At 34.6% G+C, this 18118-nt stretch overlaps 1 protein-coding gene across 3 annotated transcripts; it reads right to left on the reverse strand.

The window, feature by feature from the left end:
• Window positions 1-12341: 12341 nt before the first annotated feature.
• On the reverse strand, window positions 12342-17314 carry LOC140004607 (norfluorocurarine oxidase-like). 3 transcript variants are annotated; one of them, XM_072044704.1, is made up of 4 exons: window positions 17026-17314; window positions 16613-16665; window positions 13683-14501; window positions 12342-13117 (listed from the first exon to the last, which is right to left on the reverse strand). In XM_072044704.1, exons 3-4 carry the CDS (start codon window positions 14361-14363, stop codon window positions 12506-12508), a joined length of 1293 nt encoding a protein of 430 aa, XP_071900805.1. In that variant the 5' UTR covers window positions 14364-14501; window positions 16613-16665; window positions 17026-17314; the 3' UTR covers window positions 12342-12505. The 3 variants fall into 3 exon arrangements, with proteins under 3 accessions (XP_071900805.1, XP_071900803.1, XP_071900804.1); XM_072044702.1 differs by having other exon boundaries at window positions 13683-16323; XM_072044703.1 differs by having other exon boundaries at window positions 13683-16323; window positions 16613-17314.
• Between the last annotated feature and the right edge of the window lie 804 nt (window positions 17315-18118).

The following is an 18118-nucleotide window of genomic DNA, read 5'->3' on the forward strand; positions in this document are numbered from 1 at the left end:
CATTGGCTTGCGAATTCGAGTATATATATATATATTTTTTATTTTTATTTTAATAGTAAAATTACATAAATATTCTTAATATTTTATTATTTATTAAGAAAAAATATTATTTTATTTATTTTTTTGAAAAATAAAATAATTATTTTTATTTTTTTCGAGCTCGATCTCGGCTAGCTCGGCTCGAATCGAGTCGAGCTCGAGCTCGAGCTTCAAAATTGCCAGCTCGTCGAGTTCGAGCTCGAGTTCGAGTTCGATGAAATTAAGTCAAGGCTCCACTCGATAAGACCAAAACTTGACTCGACTCGGTTTGTTTGCAACCCTTCATCGGACTGTGACTTTGAATCCTGGGTACCCGGTTCTTCAAACATTTTGAAAGTTCTTATTGGAAAAAACAACCTTTTCTTTTGAAAGTTTTTATGGAAAAAGCAGTCTTTTCTTCTCATAAAAGTAGGAGTGAGGTATCATAAATTATCATATAGAGTCAACTCATTTGCTATGCAAAACTTTTTTTTATTATTTTTCTTTGGCTAGAATGGAAAAGAAAATTCGAAAGAACAACTGCATGCATGTACACAAAGTCAATCACAAAATAATCAATTTGACTTTTCTACTTTTTTTTTTAGTGTAAGCAGGATGATTCAAACCCGAAACCTCTCACTTACACTCCCTCCCCCGTACCATCCAACCCAACCCTCCCCTCTTTCCCTCTTCGTCCCATCTTTCGACCAGTTCACATATGTAAAGGGTATGAAGGGAATCACAAAGTCAATCACAAAATAATCAATTTGACTTTTCTACTCATTTTTATTACAGCTTTCTATTTGTATCTTTTGTAATTCCACATATACTTAACTCTTTTTGTGCTCTTCATTTGACATGCTTTTCGTATGCATGTAGACCAAAGTAGCGTGAGTCATTTCTATTACAAAATATCTTATTTTCTTCTTAGAAGGCTGATTTGTTATTATTTGCAGCAATTGAGTGATTTCTATTTACAAAATGACTACTACTAGCCTCAGAGTCTAACATAGTTAGAAACATAGCATCCTGCTCCCAAGTGGATAGTATTAGTATTTCAACAGGAAATTAAGGGTATATGTAGGCAAATTGTCTTAAAGGCATATTAGATAAATCAAAAAAGTAAAAAAAAAAAAAAACCATCGATAAATCATTCAAAACACTTTTATATATAGTATAGGTTTGCAACAATTGAAGCACCTTGCATAAGCTCGGCATTCCTACTAGGATATTGTCCACGTTCCAATCAAGCTGCAGTTTTCACTTTTGGACAACCTTAATTGCTCTCTATTTGCTTCTCCCTTTACATTTTTTGTTTGGTGCTTCAACCTGTAATTTTAGATAGTGATGGTGACAAGTGCCCATTTTACCTAATAGTTTGTATATATTTTAATTTATTTATAGCTAATTTTGCATCTCTAAGACAATGTGAGTGACCATTTTGATATTTTAATTTATAATATTTTAGCATACATGATGCAAAGTCGAAAGGCATATACTTACCATAATTCATGCAAAAATATAATTAGTTATGTTGTCATATACAAGCATAACCAAATGAAGATCAAATATCATACTAACGATATATGATATATGTATGATACATACTTGCATGACCAAATAAATCATCACAAGGATGATACATAAACATGGAATTAGCCATTAATTCTCAATCATTGAGATAATGGATACATAGATCCCATGACAAATTGAATTTGATTCATTTAATATTAACTGAATCTATGTAGCTCTTCTCAGATTGCCAACAAACCATGAAGTTATATGTTAAACAACATGGTTCGACGGTGGCTTTGATACCACATGTAAACCAAATAATTACAACTAAATTGTACTAAGCAGTAGAAATTTAAATGACTTACCTCCAGCCATTGTTGTTAAATAGAGATTAATCCTTACAACTCCTTTATCTTCTTGCCTTTTTCTTGTCTATGTGGACAAGAAGGAGAATTTAGAAGAAGAGAAAAGTAGAAGAAGAATTTAGAGTATGGATCTTCTAGCCTATGCCTTACCAAAAAATGTACAATTGATGGAATACCACAGGCATTTTATAGGCTAGGCTAGGGACCCTTACTGGCACATACAAAAATCCCTATGATTTCCTTCCATCAAGAAAATCTTGCCAAAATTCATAATCGAAATAATATTTTCTGACTAATTGATTGATTAACTGATTGAATAAGACATCAATTAACAGTAGAAATCATCAATTAATCATTAGCAAATGGAAGATACAAATTAATTATTGACAAAAGGATTAACAAGACCAATAGTCCCTTACATATGACTAATGTGAAATTTCAGTCCCTCTGAATCAAAATGATCGATTTTAGTTCTTAACAATTGAAAAATATTCATTTTTGGTCCCTTGTTACCTTTCCGGTCAAAATTTTGTCGGAATATGTAACTAGCCCATCATGTGATTAGTTTTTTAAGGACAAATTTGACACTCAATTAATATTGTCCGTTTATTTCCTAATACACCGTTTCTCTTCATTATTCACCACATGCCAAACTAGTTAAAATGACATAGTTTTGATAAAAACTCCATTTTCTCTATTCTTTCTTTCTTTTTCTTTTTTCTATCATCTTCCTTCCATTTTCTTACCAAGCTCACATGAGCTGCCATGGTGCATTCTAGCAACGGCACCACCGCAGACCATCATCTTTTGTTCACAATTTGTCTCAAATTTTTACTCCTCACTTGGTTTTTTGCATAAATTTCGATTCTGGCATTATTTTACGGAAAAATAGTACAAAAAGTGGTCAAAATGGCCAAAAATAGCTGTGATTTCTTTTCATTTATTTTTGTCAAAACAACACAAAAACTCATTGAATTTTTCGCAAAATGAGCCAGATGAAATACACAGCATCAATAACTCCAAAATCAGCCTTGTAAGCCTCAAGAATCAACAAAGTTAAAACAAATCTTTTTTTTACAAGTAATGCTAGCCATTAGGTTCAATAATTTGGAGATGATCACATTAATTAGAGCTTCTTGAGTGAGGCTTTCGGATGTGATTATATCTATATCAACCACATATGCTATCATGGGTTTGCTAAGGCTCTCCGGAATCTTTTAATTTTCAAGTCCTTTGGGAATAAGCTATCAAGATTTGGTGTGGTGGTGAGAAACAATCATTTCTTCAAAGTATTATTGAAAACGGGTGATGGTAGGGAAACCACCTTCGCCTTGGATTTTCTAGGTCCCTCGCAAGAAGAAGAGAGGTTGGACTACTGGATGTGCTACTGGTGACACCGCCTTACCTCTGTCGTCCATCTTTACGTCAGGCCTTGTTGAGCTTTGATAGGGTGCATTTTAGTGGGGTATTTTGGGCATTATTGCACAATTATTTGACTAAATATCTCATTAATTGGGTGGATTCTATTGATATTTTATTTTGGTGCTAACTACAGGGCGTTGGAGTAAAAAGTGCTAAAAAGAGGTAATTTTCTTGGAGTTGATTGTCAAGTGCAAGTGTTCCAATTCAAGATGGAGTCTACGTGGAGCATTGGTTGAAAATTAGGAAACTGCCACCTTTTATAAGATGTTTTATTAGGGAATAATTAGTATTATGTTTTAGAAGGTTTCCCTTTTTCAATTAGAATTGGAGTTCTATTCTTTTGCAAGCCTTTAGTTAGTGGAGGCCAAGGTATTAGTACTTGATAGGAAACAAAACAAATAAGAGGAAAGAAAGCCGGATCACGTGGGATGGCTACTTGGCCAGGGCCCCTGTTTGACTTCGAGGAGGAAACAATAAGAGACGTGAGGGCACTAGACTTGGTCTCGACTTTTGTCTCCTTTGGCCGACTTTGAAAAGGGGAATTGTTTTGGTTTTTATTTTTCGTCTCTTTTACTTTTCTTCTTTGGACGGAATTTGGGAGACAGCAATTGTAAGCTTCGAATAGGTTGGTTCTCCATTAATGGAGAACTAGCCTCTTATTTCTAGTCAAGGGACAACTGAAGATTTGGTTCTGCAATTACTGTGAAATCGTATTTATTTTAATCGCTTTCTCATTTATTGGTATTTATGATTCCTGCTTTTAATTGTTATAGCTCTTGTGTATGATTGATTAGTGCGCAATAATTAATTATTCATATAGGCTATTTTGCTAAATAGGGGTAATTGAATCCGTAATTGTTCGTTACCTCTATCCCAGTAGCAACTGGCGTAATTGGGTTTATGTCAGGGAAACATACGATCTAACTTAAACAAACCCTCTTAGCGTGTTTGTTAGTTAGGATTGGGCCTTTCTAATTATTAATGCAATCTAGAAATTAAATCCTACGGTCGTACCTAGGGTTGTTTTTGGGTTAGAGAAATAGCTAACGGTCGTACCTTAGCTATCGAGAAATTAAGGAAAGGTTGGTTGTTTATCCCGTGCATGACAACTATAACTGATCTGTTGATAAATGTTGGAATTATTTCTGCATCAATGATCAGTGCATGAACCATTTCTGAAGTGTACCCTTGGCTAGAACTCTCCTAGTTATTTCTTTTAATTAATTACTTTTCTGCAGTTAAATTGTTTAGTTAGCATTTAATCCTAAAACCCCCTATGCTTTAAACTCTAGAAGAAACGAATTATCCCCAGTCCCTGTGGATTCGACCCTGCTCACCGCTATATACAAAATCTGTATTTTTCTCGAGTAGGTATTTATTATTGCACAGGTTTGGCACCTGTCAAGCTTTGTTGTTTAGTTACAACAAATCTTGAAATTTTACATAACACATTTCCATGATTTTTTTAAAAATAGAGGTAGAAAGAAATATATTTATTTACAAGACCCATAAAGTTGGGGGTAGAAGAGGAGAAAAGAGGGAAAAGGGAAGAGGTGGAGATTGAGAAGTGAGAAAAGGGTCATATTGTTGTGGTGGCGGTGGCGGAAGTGGGAGTGATATGAGAAGATGATGGTAGAAAAGGTAAACAAGTGATGTGGATTTGGATTTGTGAAATTAGGTTTAGGTGGAGAATAATTTGAAAAAATGGTAGATTAAATGGAAAATTAGTTCAATATTAAATGAGTTACCAAATTTGCCCTCAAAAAATGAATCACATGATGGATCTGTGACGCATTTCGATAAAATTTGGCCGGAAAGGTGACGAAGCATAAAAAATGATCGTTTTTCAATTGTTAGAAACTAAAATCAATCATTTTAATTTTAAGGGACTAAAATTTTACATCAGTCATATGTGAGGGACTATTGGTACAATTTTTCCAAAATACCAATCAATTAATTAGAATATCAATCACTAATCATTATCTAATGAGAGATACTAATTAATTATTAACAAAATATCAATTAATTAGTTAGAATATCAATCACTTTAAAATCAATCATGTCGGTCATAATTGCCCCTAAAGGAGGCAAGTCTTACAAGACATTTGACAGGTGTCGAGCCGGTGCAATAATAATTACCTACTCAAGAAAAATACAAATTTTTGTATAAAATGGTGAGCAGGGTCGAATCCACAGGGATTAGAGATAATTCATTTCTTTTAGAGTCCTGAATAGGGGCAATTTTAGAAAATATAAAAATAACTTAATTAACCAACTAATAAAACAACTAACGAAAATAAATAGGAATTAATCAACAGTAGATACGACTCTAACTAAAGGTGTAACTTTTCAGACACGGTCCATTTAACTGATCATCGATGCAAATATAATTCAATTATTCATTAATAGATTGGTTATTATCATCGACAAGTTCTGACAATCAACTTTTCCTTACTTTATCGATAGGCAAAGTACGATCGTTGACTAGTTCTCTAACCAAGAAACAACCCTAGGTACGACTGTAGAATTTAATTTTTCGATTGTATTAAGAATTAGAAAAGCCAAACCCTAACCAACAAACACGCTACGAGGGTTTATTTAAGTTAGATCACGTGTTTCTCTAATATGGGACCAATCACGCTAGTCGCCGCTAGCATTAACCAATCAAACAATTACGGATTCAACCGGTTAATCTGACAGTAGATTATTGATTAATTTGAATAGCAGGCCCTTGACATTCAAATAACACAACAATCATAAGAAGTTAAACCAAAAAACGTACGAATACCAATGAATAAAAGAAATAAGTAAAATAATTCGATCTTACAAATGTTTGGAACCGAGTCTTCAAGTTGACCTTCGACTAGAAAAAGAAATTCAGCTATTCTCCATTGAGAACAACCCAAGCAATTCCATTGAAGAAAATTGCGTGAACGTTCGACAAAAGAAGAAAACTCAAGAAAAGACGAACAGAAAGGCCAAGCGGCCATTCCTCTCCTCTCTAACAAAAGAGTCACGACCCGTTTTTTATTCTTTCTATCCTACGAAGTACTAATCAAATGGGAATCCGGCTTCCCTTATTCTTTGTTTCCTACTTCGTTTCTACTACTCATAATATAGGCCTATTGCCTAATTAGAAAAAAAGGAAATAAAAATAATAATAACTCATGTTTCCTAATTCAACTCTACAACTAACAAAAATAATTAAAGTCTTCCAAATTCCACCAAAGATATCCATATTTAACTCGAACTAGGAAATCTCCATGCGTGATAAATTTCCGAGTCTTCTGGACTTGAAAGTAATTTTTGAAAAATTACATCTTTTATCACTTTTTGCTCCACTTCCCTACAATTAGCACCAAATACAAAATATAACTAGAATCAATCAATTAATACAATATTTAGCTAAATCAAGGGAAAAATAATTATAAATTGAATAACAATTTTGCACCCTATCAATTCCCTCCACAGCTAGATCATGCTTATCCTCAAACTTGAGAAACAACAAATCAAACAAACAAGTTCAAAGAATGGCTATCACTCAAATTACCCATTGCCAAGATACAATTAAAACACATGTCAAGCACTAGTGGCTAGTCTCCAAGATGTCTCTCTGGTTAGCTTTTATAACCAAAAGACTCTCCCAATTTTTGACTAACCAATATAAGGATATAAAATATTCAACTAGCATTTGTTAGCAAATGGTTTGACTGTTAAGCAAAATACACTTTGACATTTTTCACTATTAGCACATCTTTTTTTCTTTTTTAAAATATCCCCACACTTGAGTTTTTTTTTTTTTAATTCGGGAGAAAAAACTTAGTCCTTAACTATTCAAAGCTTTTGACGCAAACTCTGACATCTACTAAATGAAAGAGCCCGGTTACTCAACTCTTATCACTTAATGACCACATACTCATAGCTATCGCCACTTTTTGACGCGAAAGTCGACACTTTTGGCGAAAACCCCCGGTTACTAGGCAACGATAACCAGCGGAGTATAATCAAATATGATTCACAGATTAGCAACAAAATAAAATTAAAGATCACAAGTCTGCTTCATCTCTCAAACATGGAGAACTAAAATTAATAGTTGAACCAATTTACATGAAAAATGACAGACAAATATTTACAATATCTAGAAAAGTTAATCAAAAATGGTAAAAGTCACAAATCTCAAATATTCGCCAGAGAGATACGCTTCGACTTAACCATGCTATACTTGATACATTAACACATAAAACCTTAGCAATAGAAAATTTTGAAATATCTAGCCATTGTTAATTAGAAATAACCACAAAAATATGCAAGAAGTGGCAAAAATTGGATAAAATTCGACAAAGTTGAACAAAAATTCCAACAAAAATGCCTACACTTGTACTTTTCTAATATACTATCATATACTACCCCCCACACCTAAATCTTACATTGTCCCTAATGTAAGAAATAAAAAAAATAAAAGTAGAGGAAGGGAGCAATGAAACTTCCCTGATTATCAGGGGGGTTGTGGCACAGCTATAGGTGAGAGGCAAAAGACATGTGAAGCTCGACATTAGCCAACCGATCATCCATTTGATGGACTTGTCCATGCAGGTGAGAAATCTCCTTTAGTGGTGCACCATTCGGCCGACAAATTTTAGGGGCTACGATTGCCGACGGTGAAGCAAATTGGAGAGGGATGAAATTGGTCCAATAGCAACGGTGACCTTCCTTGGGACGTAATAGTCGATGGTGAAGAAAGACGGACAGCTATGGCAAAGAAAATGGAAAGGGAAGAAAGATACAAAGAAAGAAGAGAGGAAAAAAAAGAAGAGAGAAAGAAAGGAAAGAGAAAAGGAAAAAGAAAAGGAAAGAAAGAAAGAAAGAAAAAAAAATCTTTTTGTCTCTCTGTTTTTTTTTACTTCCCCCTTGTTGGAACAAGACGTGGGCATGTTTTGTTGGTTGAAACTCTTCTGATGATAAAGTTGACTAATTACAAGTTACAACGTGTCCTCTAGGTGCGTGCGCGTCATGTTGCCTTGTCGGCCTTTAAACTCAAAACATGAGCTCTCGGGCAAGTAGCCGTGGGCACGGCCTGATGGTGTAAACGTTTCTGGTGGTGGAGCGAATTATTAGCGCATTACCACGTGCCCTCTACTCACTGACACGTCCTATCGGGAGGAAGTCTTCTGACCATTGAAACAAAAAATGAAAATTAAACACACCAAATATGAAAAACATAAGATAAATATAATGAAACTAATAATTAAAATAAACTAAAAATTGAATTGGGTTGCCTCCCAATAAGCGTCTTTCTTTAATGTCTTTGGCTAGACATTGCTATGCTTGTTCACGGAGGATAAAATCTTATAGCTTGTTTCAATGTTTCATCCTCTATGTAATCATGGTAACCCTCGTAAATAGAATGATTTTTAAGCATACTAGTTGCTTTCTTCCATTGACTAGTAGATAGCACCAAACAGTTAAACGGTGAGCTTAATTCTTCACTTGCTCCTCCATCACGAGCACTTATCGGTTCAAGATATTTGGCCATAGCAACTCCTAACTTATTCCTGCCATGAAACTCAAAAATTTCTGATATAACAAAATCAATTGCACTAGCAGAAATTATAGAATAAGAGACAGGGTAATGTTGGCTAGAGAATGGAGAAGATGTCACCATATTTGAGAATTATTCACTGGATTCATCCACTTGAACAATTAGAGATTGGAGTTTTATTTTTTTATTCTCAACTTCCTTTTCAACGGCATCTGTAGATCCTTCTCCTGGGGACTCTTGCAGCTCCTCATCACATGTTAGGGTAATTGCACTCTCATCTTTCTCAAGATCGATAATAGTCTATAAGAGCAATTCTTCACATATTTGAGAAGCCAATTGCATTATTCTAGATGTCAATAGACGCACTCGATCCACCAGGTTACGAATGTTCATTTGTGTCTTTTGATGAAATCGATCTGTGTTAGTAGCTAGTGATTCAATCATTTCTTCAAGAGACATACCTGACGTGGATGATGGTTCTTGAGACTCTTGCTGTTGAAAATCCATTGGCCCTGTCGCATAATTAAAATTGGAATTATCTCACTATCCTTAATCATATTCATTTGAATAAGGGTCATACCACGTTTGAGATCGGGGTGAAAAACCTCCAAAAGTATTGATTGGGGCATTCAGGCCATTTTGAAATACGGGGCACCTATCAATTGAATGATTTGAGGCATAATAGAATCCACAAGTTGCAATAGCCAATTTTTCTCGAAAAAAAGGTTAGTGTATCTAAATATTGATCATTACAAAATACACAAGTCTCATTACTCCTCCTAGGAATAAAATTCAATCTATCACAAAAATATTGAATGTTAGCAGTCATAAACTAGTAAAAAAATAATAATAATAAGAGAAAAATAAAAATAAAAATAAGATGAACTCCAAAAGAAACAAATTAATTATGTACCAGACCCCGACAACGGCGCCAAAAATTAACAGGTGTCGAGCCTGTACAATAATAATTATCTACTCAAGATAAATACAAATGTTTATATATAACGGTGAGTAGGGTCGAATCCACAGGGATTGGAGATGATTCGTTTCTTCTAGAATCCTGAATAGGGGAAATTTTAGAAAATATAAAAACAACTTAATTAACCAACTAATAAAACAACTAACGGAAATAAATAGGAGTTAATCAACAGTAGATACGATTCTAGCTCAAGGTGCAACTTTTCAGCCACGGTCCATTCAACTGATCATCGATGCAAAGATAATTCAATTACTCATTAATAGATTGATTATAACTATCAACAAATTCTGACAACCAACTTTTCCTTACTTTGTCGATAGGCAAGGTACAACCGTTGACTTTTTCTCTAACCAAGAAACAATCCTAGGTACGACCGTAGGATTTAATTCTTTGATTGCATTAAGAATTAGAAAAATCCAACCCTAACTAACAAACACACTATGAGGGTTTATTTAAGTTAGATCATCTCATTTTCCTAACACGGGACCAATCATGCTAATCGCCACTGGCATTAACCAATCAAATAATTACGGATTCAACCCGTTAATCTAATAGTAGATTGTTAGGTTAATTCGAATGTCGGACCCTTAACATTCAAATAACAGAACAATCATAAGAAGTTAAACCAGAAAACGTACGAATACCAATGAATAAAAGAAATAAATAAAATAATTCGATCTCACAGATGTTTGGAACCGAATCTCCAAGTTGACCTTCGACTAGAAAAAGAAATTCAGCTACTCTCTATTGAGAACAACCCAAGCAATTCCATTGAAGAAAATTGCGCGAACGTTCGACAAAAGAAGAAAACTCAAGAAAAGACGAACAGAAAGGCCAAGCAGCCGTTCTTCTCCTCTCTAGCAAAAGAGTCACGACCCTCTTTTTATGGTTTCTACCCTACGGAGTACTAATCAAACGGGAATCCGACTTCCCTTATTCTTTGTTTCCTACTTCGTGTCTACTACTCATAATAAAGGCCTATTGCCTAATTAGAAAAAAGGGAAATAAAAACAATAATAACTCATGTTTCCTAATTCAACTGTACAACTACCAAAGATAATTAAAGTCTTCCAAATTCCACCTAAGATGTCCATATTTAACTCAAACTAGGAAATCTCCGTGCGCGATAAATTCCTGAGTCTTCTAGACTTGAAAGTAATTTTTGAAAAATCACCTCTTTTATCACTTTTTGTTCCTCCTCCCTACAATTAGCACCAAATATCAAAAATAAGTAGAATCAATTAATTAATACAATATTTAGCTAAAATCAAGGGAAAAATAATTATAAATTGAATAACAATTTTGCACCCCATCAACATTCCAACCATTGACCTTGAGGAAGCTGCAGGCTTGAACAAGCTGAAGTCATTGAGCCGATTATGAAATCAAGCCAAGAATTTGGATTCTTTCAGGTTCATAGTACTGATTATGTTTGAACTGAAAAACTAAACATAATCCTTGATGATGATTGTCTAAGACCATCATTTGGAACACATTATCAATCTTGCTACTCATAAGTAAATGCTGTTAGTTCAGGTCATTATTCATGGAGTTTCTGAAGGCTTAATGGAGGAGACAATGAATGTTATCCAGGAATTCTTTAGGCTGCCAGGCTTTTACTCCAACGACAGTGACATCAGCCAAATCTGCAGAATCTTCTCAAGCACTCTAAATTATCACAAAGAAGATTTTCACCACTGGAGTGATAACATCACACACAGTTGCCATCCTGTGGAGGATTATATTCAATCTTTGCGCCTACCAGATATCGGTAAAGCCTCTACGTATGACCCAACTTATTTAAATAAGAATGAAGTTAGGAATTCCCTTACAATGATTAGCACCACAATTCATACAACCTTTTTTGAAGCACGAAAGTTTCTCTTGAGGATTTTGGATCTGATTTGTGAAGGATTGGGACTCATAGGCTACTTTGAAGGTGAGCTAACCAAAGTTCAGGTGCTCTTAGACTGGGAATGCCAGAACACTATGATTTTAATCTCATAACTATGCTTCATCAAGACACAAGACCTGGACTTCAGCTCTTCAAGGAAGAAAACAGTGGGTTGGTGTTGAACCTTTGCCTGATGCATTAATCGTCATTTGTGGTCTCCTATTAAATGTATGTATTATCCTGAAGCTCATTGAACTGTAATTCTTGCCAATAATCATGTATATCCCCCTGCTAGGTATCCATCTTTTTCGTAAATGGTACGGGTAATCAGTAATGATTTGTTCATAAGTCCTAAACATCGAGTGGTAACAAACACAAAAACTTGAACAACCATTGCAACGTTCTTGGCTCCATCTAATGATGTTGCAATAGAACCAGCAGCGGCTTTAACTTGGATTAACTCCTTCCCGTGCCCTTTCAATCTCAATTGTTACGCGCAAAATTTAAGTCTTAAATCTAATAGTGAAGAGAATTCAAAGAGCCATCCCGTAATCACTAGGCCGACGCCAATGGTAACTTGGATCAATGCATTACTATAAGAAAGGTAAATTTATATCACTATATAAGAACGGTAAATATATGGCTGAACCCATGATAATCACACCAAAAAGAGGGACTAAGCCACTACGAAATTCCAACATTATCAGTAAATTGTAGATAACTTAAATAGTATACAATAACCCATCACTATAGTTACATCATAAACAAAGATATTAGCAAGAATATGGTGTGGCAATGGCATGCAGAGGAAATTTTCTGTGGACTGTGATACCAAATGATTCGGTCATGTCCAACTCGTTTGGATTGATTCCATCAGGTGATGTAAAGTTAAATTTGTTGACCAGTTTTGCCAATGCAAGTTCAATTACTGACATGGCGAAGTTGACACCCGGGCAAACTCTTCGTCCAGCACCAAACGGAATTAACTCAAAGTTCAAACCATGAAAATCTACACTCGAGCCCAAAAACCTCTCAGGTCGAAATTCCTCAGGGTTCTCCCACAACAATGGATCTCTTGCAATTGCCCAAGCATTCACAAGCACCTGTGTGCTCGTTGGTACATCATACCCCATTATTTTGACGTCTCGATTCGATTCTTTAGGACCCAGTAATGGAACTGGAGTATGAAGTCGCAGAGTTTCTTTAATCACTGCTTTTAAGTACTGCATTTTCTCCATATCAGCTCGAGTTATTTCTGGTTTTCCTTGAGTCACATCTCTTACCTCAGCCTGCAATTTATGCAAGACTTTGGGGTTCTTTAGAAGTTCTGACATTCCCCAATCCATAACTGAATGTGTTGTATCAGATCCAGCACCAAAGACATCCTAAATAATGGAATCAAAGAAAGTGTTGCATTAGAACATGTTTCGTTTATACAATGGCAATAAGCCTTTATTTCTATTATGTACCAATCCAACTTTATTCAAAACCATGCAGTAATCAAACTTTATCAATGAAATGATTTTAAAAATCAATAAATATAAGCTAGCTTGGGCTGGCTCATAGTCCAATAAAGAGCCTAAGGTTTGTGAGCTTCTATAGTTCTAACGTATATATGACTATTTAAATGGGTTGAGTTTAGGTTTGTCAAATCTCGATTGACAAAACCCAATTATTACTCCATTCACTCATCAATCCAGGCTTCATAAGGCTTAACTCAACAAACCTGAATATTTATATGTTTGAGTGGTTAAAACAGGTAAAAAATTTAGAATTTGATGCAAGTTCGGTTGTGATTTATATGTTGTACTCCAATTTACTGATATTAGTATGTACCAAATTTAAAAAATAAGAATAAAATGACCGTCTGCAACCACACCAAAATCAACCATACTTGCTTCGATCCCAAAGATTTATTACCAATGCAAAGAGATGCAGAGAGAAATTTACCAGGATGATAGCTTTCATGGCATCTCGCTCAAGAGCAAAGCCCATAGTCTTTTCCTCATTAATCTCAATCAAGATATCTACAAAGTCTTGGCATCTTTCCTCAGTAGTAGAGTCGCTTTCAGCCTTTCCTTTCCCCTTATTCATGTGCTCTTCTATCACACCCTCCAGAAATCCATCAATCTGTTTAACCGTTTTCTTCACTTTAGAATCCAAGCCATTGAAGCGATTAACCCATGCAAGCGAAGGAATATAGTTTCCTACATCAAAAATACCCTGTAACTCACCAAACACCTTCAAATTCTCCATACTTTTCCTCCCATTTTCTTCCTCACTATACTTCCTCCCCAAGGCAACCCTACAGATTATATCATTTGTGAGAATTAAAAACATGTCACTTAAGTTTACAGCTGTGGAAGAACACATTCGGCTGATCTTCTCGATCATGAGTGACGTCTCTTCTTCTCTGACATGTTGAAAAGACTGAATCCTTTTGTTACTCAAAAGATGAATCATAGAAATGCTTTTTAGTTGTCTCCAATACTCGCCATATGGCGCAAAAGCTATGTCCTTGCTTCCGTAAAAGAGTTTATCTGGGATGCTCGATTTAGGCCTGCTTGCAAAGGATAAATCATGGGTTTTCAAGATCTGGCAAGCTGCATCAGAGGAAGAGACAACCAGCATTGGCTTGCTTCCCAGTTCAAGCAGCACGAGTGGACCATATTTTCTTGACAGTGATTGGAGGGAGCGATGTGGAAACTGGCCAAGCTGGTGAAGATTGCCAATAATTGGGAGCTTTGGTGGAGATGGTGGTAACTTTTTCTGGGGTTTAGAAGCAGCATAGAACCATTTGAGAAGGGGTAGAAGGAATATGAGCAAGGAAAAAATTGAGAAAAATGAAAGATCAAGATTGATGAAAGCCATGTGATATATGATCATGCATTTGGCTGTGCTGGTGTTCTCTTTTTATACTAGTTTTTCAAGCTCTTTTACCATAGAAAATTCAGTAAAGCAGGACCAGTGGGGATGATTAAGTCAATACATCATTTACGGCACCGTTGTACGAGTACGACCATGGAAGGTCCTAGGGTCGTTCACTTTTTGAGCAGTGATATTGGAATCTTCTATATATTTATATCTATACAAATAAATTTTCAGAAAGTAATATGTTTATGCGAATAGTTTTATTTTCACAAGTAGATCAACGCAATTAAAAATCAAACTTATCTATGAACATTTTTGTTATTCTATTTGAACAAAATATTTGGACAGTAGAAAATAGTTCAAAATAACGATAAAAGTTTTAAAGTTTGATCTAATGGTAAAATTTAATCAATTTAATTTTCATTTTTGTATATACATTAAAATCCTTTTCAGTTAATGGAGAGGAGCTTAATTCTTTGTATGTGACAAAAGGTTTCGTAGATAGGAAAATTTTTGGGTAGATCATGTGGTTTATTTAAGAATTTGATAGTCTTTTTCATACCATTTTATCTTGCTTCTCGTGACTTTTTAATGTACTTAGAATTTGATAGGAAAATTCTAATTGTCATATAAAAGATAGAATCCTATTTTTCTTGTTAATGAGTATAACTATGAAATGACAACAGTTATTGTCTAGCTCTTTCTTTGGTCATAGTTGTTCGACAAATTTGTCCACTAGTAGTCAAATACATTCGACAACTTTGTCCACTAGTAGTTAAATACAATTATACTAAAAGCTATGCCATAATTGATAACCTTGTGGGGTGATCGCTATGTACTTGGAACAAAAAATGAAGTGGAAAGATTTTTCTTCAATTGAGACTTGTGGGCAAATTGTTTGCTTTATTTTAATCTGACCTTTATTACATCAGGTTTGATTCGTATAACATAGGGGCGTCTTATTAATATTTATTAATATTTTTTCCGCTTTCGTTTGCTTTATTTCTTTGACTTGTAAGGTTCTGTCACATCGGACCGGGACTTGTAAGATTCTTAGTTACCTCAAACATTTGAAAGTTCTTGTTTAAAAAAGCAGCCTTTGGCTAGAATGGAAAAGAAAATTCAAAAGAACTACGGCATGTACACAAAGTTAATCACAAAATAATCAATTTGACTTTTCTGCTCATTTTTATTAGAGCTTTCTATTTGTATACTTACCTCTTTCTTGTGTTCTTCATGTGGCATGCTTTTTGTACGCATATAGACCAAAGTAGCGTGTGTCATTTCTATTACAAAATATCTTATTTTCTTCTTAGAAGGCTGATTTGTTATTATTTGCAACAATTGAGTCACATCTATTTACAAAATGACTACTACTAGCCTCAGAGCCTAACATAGTTAGAAACATAGCATGTACTCCCAAGTGGATAGTATTAGTATTTCAACAGGAAATTAAGGGCATATGTAGGCAAATTGTCTTAAAGACATATTAGATAAATAAAAAAAGTTAAAAAAAACACTCATTGATAAACCATTCAAAGCACTTTTATATATAGTATAGATTTGCAACAATTGAAGCACCACGCATAAGCTTGGCATTCCTACAAGGATTTGTCGAACTTCCAATCGAGCTGCAGTTTTCACTTTTGGATACCTTAATTGCTCTCTATTTGCTTCTCGTTTCGTGCTTCAACTTCTAATTTTAGATACTGATGGATATCTGTTTTGGTCAAGATGCACAATTTAGGGGTCATTGCATGCATAGTTATTAAACTAGGCATTCGATCCCGCGGCTGTCGCGGGGTGCCCATACTGTTTAAAAGTTTCTGGAAATTTCGCAGATCATGAATATGAAAGCAAAAAGCATGTGCCTTTTTTATATATAGATGATCGCTACTCAATAGGCAAAGAGATAACAAACATGGTATGCAAAATCAAATAGAACAAAGCAGAATACACTGAACAGTAAGCAAAGGAGAAGCAATTAAGCGAAGAAAGGATTGCTTTACCTGAATAATAAACGGCTAATAGGATCGCGGAAAACTTGGGTGCACTAAATGAACTGGTATGATCATGGAAAAGGCACACACAGTGAGCATGAGCAAAATACACCAAAATGGGAAAAGCAAGAAGATTTTTTAAATTTGTTAATAGTTTATGGAGTCAGCTAACGTAAAAAAATTCAGAGTTAATGCAGACTAAAAAGCTGCAACAAAGAAAAATGATTCTGCGCGAAGTACTGAGTTTTATCGCAAAAATCATGGAAACAAAACAGATATTTTTAGGTACTTAATCGGGAGGAAAAAAATGATAGAAACATAACTTCAACCACAAGAAAAGAAAATAAGTAACTGCAGATTAACTAAGAGCAAACAAGGAAAAGGTCAACCAGGAAATGCAGTAAAGAAAAACAAGGACGTACCTGATTAAAGCCGGCGTGAAGCTGAGAATTCGACACAGGGATCAGGAAAAGCCAATAGAAAATAACGAGCTAACAGAAAGGCGCAAGAGAGAAGAGAAACATCTCTAAACATTATAATAGCTGCTAGACCGTAGATGAAGAAAACCAAATGAAAGAAACTGAGAGCGAAAAGGTTAATGCAGACGGAATGCATAACCTTCAACTATACAAAGAGTTTGTGGCCTGGCAGAACGAAGCACGTGCATGCATTAAATGTGACTAATGATTGCAAGTCCACTATGACTGTATGTAATATGTGAAAGAACTGAATGAAACAAACATATCTCTATCTTTAAGTACACGACATGAGCTGTACCTACAGGTGTAACTTGTAATTTGTAACCACGTAAAATAAATTTTGCGCCACGTAACCTTTAATCACCAGAGAAGAGCCACGTAAAATTTGATAGCATGCGGTGGCATCGTAGAGGAATTGCTATGTATTTTGCTAAACAGACGCAAAAACTTTAAATTAATAATTGAGAAGGTAAAAAATATTTATTAGATAAACAGGAAATTTAAATTTGTGTCCATATGTATACATATATATAAACATTTATTAGATACAAACAAAATTTAAATTTGTGTTGATATATATACATATATATAAATTTCTGGAAATAAATATTCTTGTCAATATATATATTTCGCTAAAAATCAGTTATATATAAAAAAACACAGAATTAATCATCACTTTGCCAATATTAAAACGCAAAAGCTTTAAATCAATAGTATTAGATACACACACAATCTGTCCTGATGTGTACCTTTTTTAAAAAAATCCATATTTTTGTTGACATGTATATTTGGTTCATAATTGATTTATATTTTATATTTCTTAGATATGGAGATATTTTATTTTGCGATTTATATTTATTAGATATAGACATATTAGAAAATAAAACATGATCATAATAGCAAAAGGAAACAATTAACTTGTAACTGGAGCGTGAGGGGAAGCTTTAAACTAATATAATTCAGTATATATTAATATTAAAACCAAATTTGTGGCGGTCACATATTGCGAGCAAAAGACACCTGGAGCTTTACGGGC

The sequence above is a fragment of the Coffea arabica genome, chromosome 3e (assembly GCF_036785885.1).
Source record: "Coffea arabica cultivar ET-39 chromosome 3e, Coffea Arabica ET-39 HiFi, whole genome shotgun sequence".
Taxonomy (NCBI): Eukaryota; Viridiplantae; Streptophyta; class Magnoliopsida; order Gentianales; family Rubiaceae; genus Coffea; species Coffea arabica.

Coding starts and splice junctions, on each gene's coding strand:
- LOC140004607 (XM_072044702.1), bottom strand. CDS start 14,618: ATGATCATATATCACATGGCTTTCATCAATCTTGATCTTTCATTTTTC. Junction 13,118..13,682: donor CCATGAAAGCTATCATCCTG/GTAAATTTCTCT, acceptor TCCATTATTTAG/GATGTCTTTGGTGCTGGATC.